The sequence below is a fragment of the Psittacula echo genome, assembly GCF_963264785.1.
Source record: "Psittacula echo genome assembly, chromosome: 7".
NCBI classification, from domain to species: Eukaryota; Metazoa; Chordata; class Aves; order Psittaciformes; family Psittacidae; genus Psittacula; species Psittacula echo.
In genome coordinates this window covers 37,720,962-37,726,961 of record NC_137740.1, presented here as the reverse complement: position 1 = coordinate 37,726,961, position 6,000 = coordinate 37,720,962, and the positions used below count along the sequence as shown (strand labels likewise).

General features: G+C 40.1%; 1 protein-coding gene across 2 annotated transcripts in view; it reads right to left on the bottom strand.

Moving 5' to 3' along the window:
- Positions 1 to 344: 344 nt before the first annotated feature.
- Positions 345 to 6,000, bottom strand: part of KPNA4 (karyopherin subunit alpha 4) — a 29,297-nt gene continuing 23,641 nt past the window's right edge. For both annotated transcript variants that reach the window (XM_080624187.1, XM_080624188.1), the window contains exons 15-17: positions 5,741 to 5,903; positions 3,368 to 3,462; positions 345 to 2,272 (exon numbers count right to left, since the gene is read on the bottom strand). In XM_080624187.1, coding sequence (XP_080480313.1) covers positions 2,174 to 2,272; positions 3,368 to 3,462; positions 5,741 to 5,903 — 357 coding nt within the window. In that variant the 3' untranslated portion in view covers positions 345 to 2,173. The remainder of the gene's footprint in view (positions 2,273 to 3,367; positions 3,463 to 5,740; positions 5,904 to 6,000) is intronic.

Here is a 6,000-nt window from a genome sequence, read left to right as displayed (position 1 = left end):
CTTACAACATTGCAACTCCCTTAACCATACCCATTTAAGCATTTTCACATGCTCTAAGGGTTCCCTACACTCTACATGAAAGCAGCCCTAATGTAGTGAACAAATACTATATGACTTTGTTACGATGTAACTAGGTGAACTAGTTATTTCTTAATATTTGTATCAAGCCAGTTATTTACCTCAAGCCTACGTAACATTCCACAAAGCACACTGACATTTAGCAGGTAAAAAACCCCACAAAAACTCAAGATGAGATTCAGAAGCATGTCTGTCTTCAAATGATCTTCCACATCTTTTGATGAGAACTGGAGTATACACACAAAGACACACCAAATACAACTGGGTTGCAAGTTTTAACGTTTATTTCCCCAAGACGGCCTAGCCTGCACTCTACTCAGTTAAATTTCACAAGCTAGTTTCCGCTGCTTCTAGTTTTAAACTTTAACCATGTTTCTGATGACAAGGAATGCTGCAAAAATACTCTAGTCCAACAAAGAGTTATGATCACAAAATAATCTTTATCCATTCTACAGTGTTTCAGAATTACCAGTTGATTTTAAAACACAAGGTAGATATAGATGCTAATGGTGGCTAATCTGGTACATTTTATTATAGCAAACTGTTGTTCATGCAACACTTGTGCTCAAAGGGGAAGGCACAGCATTTCCTACAATGAGCCACCTTATAAAGAGTTCATTTTGTACAAATTTGTAACATCACCTTTAATTTAGTGTGCAGAACCTCAAAACTGAGGCAGTACTCCAATTATAAAAACACTTGCATCCTTTTTGTGCAAGTTTTAAAAATACAAAGTTTTCTCTCTAAAGTGGCTCAAAATAGATTGTTCACGGCTGCCTACATCTAAGATAAAAAGAGTCTAAAACAATTGGATTAGGCATAGTAAAGGTGTTCAAACCATGACTTGATTTGTACATCTATTCACACCTCTTTTTCGGTCTTTATTCGGCAGTACATATGCACCAAATTTCATTTTTAGAAGTTTCCATATCATTTTCATAGAAAACAAAGTTTGAAAACAAGTAACATTGAAACACAGCACAGTATTATTCTACCACAACAGAAACATTTGGTTACAGGACTCAACAAAATCTAAAAATGAACTATGCTGTAGATTACCACATGCAAAGGTCTTCATGTTATCTTTGAAAATGAAAAGGATGAGATTTTATTACCACATTTTACCGCTTCCTACTATTATGGCAACTTGTGTACTGCGACACAGTCTATTTGAAGGGAAATGTATGATTTTTTCATGCAAAAATCTACAAATTAGTTTTGATGATATGGAAAGCTTTTCATAACATCAAACATTCATCTGGTGCAAATGCACAGGGAAGCCTTCCTGAAATTCTGACTTTAACAAGCAACTAATAAGCCATACAGGAAAGAAAAGTAACTAAAAGAAAAACAAGAGGGGAAAAAAAACAACAACCCCAAAACAAAACAAAAAAGAAACATAGGCTGCAAGAGTAAACCAGAGTCTGCTGCTAAACCGGTCTGTCTTTGCGTGTCCAGTGTAAGTTAACACTTATGAACTCATTTTGATGATTTACTAAGGTTTATTATCAGCCCCCTGAAGGCGAATCAAGCTTGCATGCGTTCACATACAGCATCACAACCATACTCTCGTACACACGCCACTCCAGACTAGGAGCCTGCTTCAGGACTGAAGAGCCCCGTGTTTGAAACGTGAGCCTGGCTCCACAGCATTGAGTCCAGACATTCATTCAACGTTGTCCATTCACACGGTGCTTCATAGCAAGGCCTGGGCTCATTCTCCTTGGACTTATGTGGGCATCCTATTCTCTTATGCTTTACAAGGCTTGATGATGATAGTACTGCATTTCCCCCCAATTGCTCTAGTAAGTCATTGTTCCTTCTCAGGCACTGAAGATCTTTGACCTGTAGCCCTTTTTCTTTGAACAATCTAAATAAGCATTCAGTGTGAAGTTTTTCATTACATTTTGCCACTCATTCTCACTCGCACCCACTCGCCATCTTGACTTCATTTGGGCTTTTCTGTGATTCCAAATGAAATCTTCACATTTTCTTTCCCGATTTAATGCAGCAGCGGATCCCATGAGCCAAGATTGATGGATCAAACCTTTTTTTTATTCAGTGCTGCATTGTACCTAACTTTCAAAATACCACTCTAAAACTGGAACCCTTCTGCTGGTACATTGGCAGATGAATTGAAACCAAATGTTCCGCCTTGTATTGCTTCAGGAACAAGGCTAGGATCTTCGTCAATCTGTAACAGAACGAGAATATCGTGAGTAGGAAAAAAGAAAAGCCTCATCAAAAAGGAGCCGGACAATCCTAAAAAGTATCTCTCTCTTCTCCTAATATAATTCCTACCATCAAGTCTTGCCATTCTTCTTCCCCAGTTTAGTAACTGCACTATAATGACAAAGTGCTTCAGGCTGAAATGCTTTAGCTCGTATTCAGTAGGTAGGCTACATGGAACCAACAGTTTCTCTTGTTTATGCAGTTTTCACTCCTGGAAAGCATTGTCAATCATGCATTGTCCTTATCGCCAGCTTACAAACTATCACAGTTCTTAAGTGAACACCAATACCATTAAATCAGGCAAGGATTAAGATGAAACCCATTTTCAGTTAAATAGGCAGTATACAGGTTACCAAACTGACTCTAGATTAAATTCCAAGTCTTGCCGTAAACGTGAAGTTTGAGCTGCTAAACAAGATTTGCATCCTATTGTTCATATGAAAGTGGAAAAAAAACCCCAAAAAAGGCACAAAGTAAACTTCAATGTGGAGAGCAGGGCATGAATGTAACTCAGCTCTACTGTTTTTGCAGTAATTTTTGCTACCCAAAGTTCTTCAAGTGGAAAACACTCGCTTCATGACACCGACATGATTGGACTTCCTCCATATGCAATTAACCTTTTTGATCTAAAAGTGCATAAAACCTTCTTTTATCTTACATGTTCAAAATGAAAACTTTCTTGATCAGCACATCCTGCCTCTGAAATTCCTGAAATATTTAAAATAGTTTGTTTCTTAAGAAGCAGAATCTCAGATTCAGTACTCAGGTCAGCAGGGAGCTTATCAGATGTGAAGTATCAAGCTTAGAAGCTGACAGTCAAGAGAATTACTCAAAGCCCACTATTGTAATCCCTAGAGATGGAGTTTAAATTAGGCAGATCTTCAGATGCTTCATCATGAAGAATGGCAAGATACGCAATAGGTTCAAATAAGGGCTCATTTTTCACTGAAAAAACAAACAAATGTCCCAAAGCAGGTTTCAGAGGTGCTGCCTTGATCTTGAACCGTATTTATAAACATAAGCAATTACGAAAACTGCAGAGCTATTAGACACTTACATCATCTGAAGAGAAGAACTGATCAATGATCTCATAAGCCAGTTTGTAGATGTCTTCATTTTCATGATTTTGTAGCTGCTCAATTTTCTCCAGGCCTACAAATAAATACATAAGAAATGTAATTGAGTTAAAATACTAAGTTCAGTCAAAATAACCTCTAGTCCCTTAAGGCTTCATCATACAGAGTAAATAAAAACAAATCTAGGCATAGAGTGACTACAAATAAGATGCTGTTAAATTCATATGACATACTTAAATCGGAAAAGCTTCTTAGGGATTTTTAGGAAACTGAGGAATACATACCATGACAAAAAAAAAGTATGAAAGATCACAGAATCATTAGGGTTGGAAGGGACCTCTGGAGATCATCTAGTTCAACCCCCTGCCAAGGCAGGGCCACCTAGACCAACTTACACAGGAACATGCCCAGGCAGGTTCTAAATATCCCCACAGAGGAAGACTCCATGACCCACCCTGGGCAGCCTGTTCCAGTGCTCTGCCACCCTCAACCTAAAGAAGTTCTTCCTCGTGTTGAGGTGAAGCTTTTCTAGTTTATGGCCACTGCTCCTCGTCCTGTCACTGAGCACCACTGAAAAGTGTCTGGCACTATTCTCTTGGCACCTGCCTTTGAGGTATTTATATGCATTAATGAGATCCCTCTCGGTCTTCTCTAGACTAAACACGCCCAGCTACTGCAAACTCTCCTCATAAGAAAGATGTGCCAAACCCCTGATCATCCTTATGGCCCTCTGCTGGACCTTCTCCAGTAGCTCCTTGTCTGTCTTGTACTGAGGAGCCCAGAATGGGACACAGTAATCCAGGTGTGGCCTCACTAGGGTTGAACAGAGGAGGAGGAGGATCACCTCCCTCAATCTGCTGGCCATGCTTCTCCTGATGCACCCCAGGATACTATTGTCCCTTCTGGCTTCAAGAGCACGCTGCCAGCTCATAGTCAACTTGTCATCCACTGATACTCCCAGGTCCTTCTCAGCTCAACTGCTCTCTTGTAGGTCAGTCCCCAACATGTACTGGTATTTGGGATTTTCCCTCCCCAGGTGCAGTAGCCTACACTTGCCACTGCTGAACATCATTAGGCTTCTCTTCACCCAATGCTCCAGCCTATCAAGTTCCCACTGAATGGCAGCACAGCCTTCAGGTGTATCAGCCACTCCCCACAGCTCCATATCATCAGCAAACTTGCCAAGGGTACACTTCAGCCCTTTGTCCAGGTCACTGACAAGCTGCATAAAACTGGACCCAGTATTGATCCCTGGGGAACACCACTGACTGCAGGCCTCCAAACTGGGTTCTACTCTGCTGATCACAACCCTCTGGACTCTGCCATTCAGTCAGTTTTTGATCCACCCTACTCTCCATTTCAATCTAACCCACAATTCCTAAGCTTACCTATAAGAAAATTATGGAAGACAGTGTCAAAAAGCATTGCTCAAGTCAGGGTAGGTAACAGCCACTGCTCTCCCCTCAATTCCAGTAACTCCAGGTTAGTTCCAGTAATGACAGTACTTTCCTTCTCTTCTTGCTAAGAGAGTTTAAGCTACTCTATGGAAATATGGTGAGGGCCAAGCACTAGGACACACTCCCTTTTCACAAAAACATCTTTTCAGCACCTGGTGTGAAAGCCCCAAGCTGGGACATCTCAAATCTACATACTGTTGTTGGTAGCACACATGCCATCTATCACTGACTTGTAGCTTGATTCTAAAGCAGAAGTTGCTGGCAAATAAGAGGAGAGCATACATATAAGTATTTTTGAAGTTCTGACAATCAGAGCTTTAGGTATGAACACCTCTTTTCTCTCCCAACAATCAAGCTTTCCCTGCCTCCTCAAGATGTTGTATTTTAAAGACTGTTTTGCCCAATGTTAACAAAATCTCACAGCTTTTTACCTGTGCCCAAATTTAATATCACTGTTCTTTCATCCTTGAAGAGTTTCAACAGTCAACTTAAAAAGCAACCAATACAGAGGAAGTCTGATAGCCATTAGGAAATTAAGGCTATCCCATTTCTACAACTGTTGTACGTGCAATTTCCCCCCTCACCCCAAGTTCCCCTGGACATGACTTGTACATGATTAAGTGTACCATCCCCACATGAACAGGTACACCAGACTGTTACAAAATTGGCACTTAATAAACTTCATTGCCATTATCCAGCTTCCCCATCATGAACTTAACCCATTTGTAAAAGCTGAGTATATTCACCTGACAGGCACGGAAAGGTTACTCTTAAAATAGGTTTTGCTTAAAACATCTGTGCCAACACACAATAAAGCCAACTGCATATATATATGTGGTGGGAAGGCAAACCATCAATTTCCAAATAAAAGCAGACTTGAAAGATTAAGCATCATACCTCCACACTCTTCTATAAGATTGGCTATGGTTTCTGCTTCATCTTCAGCCATTTTTAATATATTACTTAGTCCATCCAGAACCACTTGCACAACTTGCGCATCTTTTACTGTCAGCAAATTGCAAAAGGGAGGAATTACATTTTGTTGAATTAAGTATGCCACCTAAGGGGAAAAAAACAAGTAAGTAAATCAGAAACGGGACAGAAGCAAACAGTGCACCATAAGCACATGTGCAAACAAGTTTAACAAAGCCAAATAC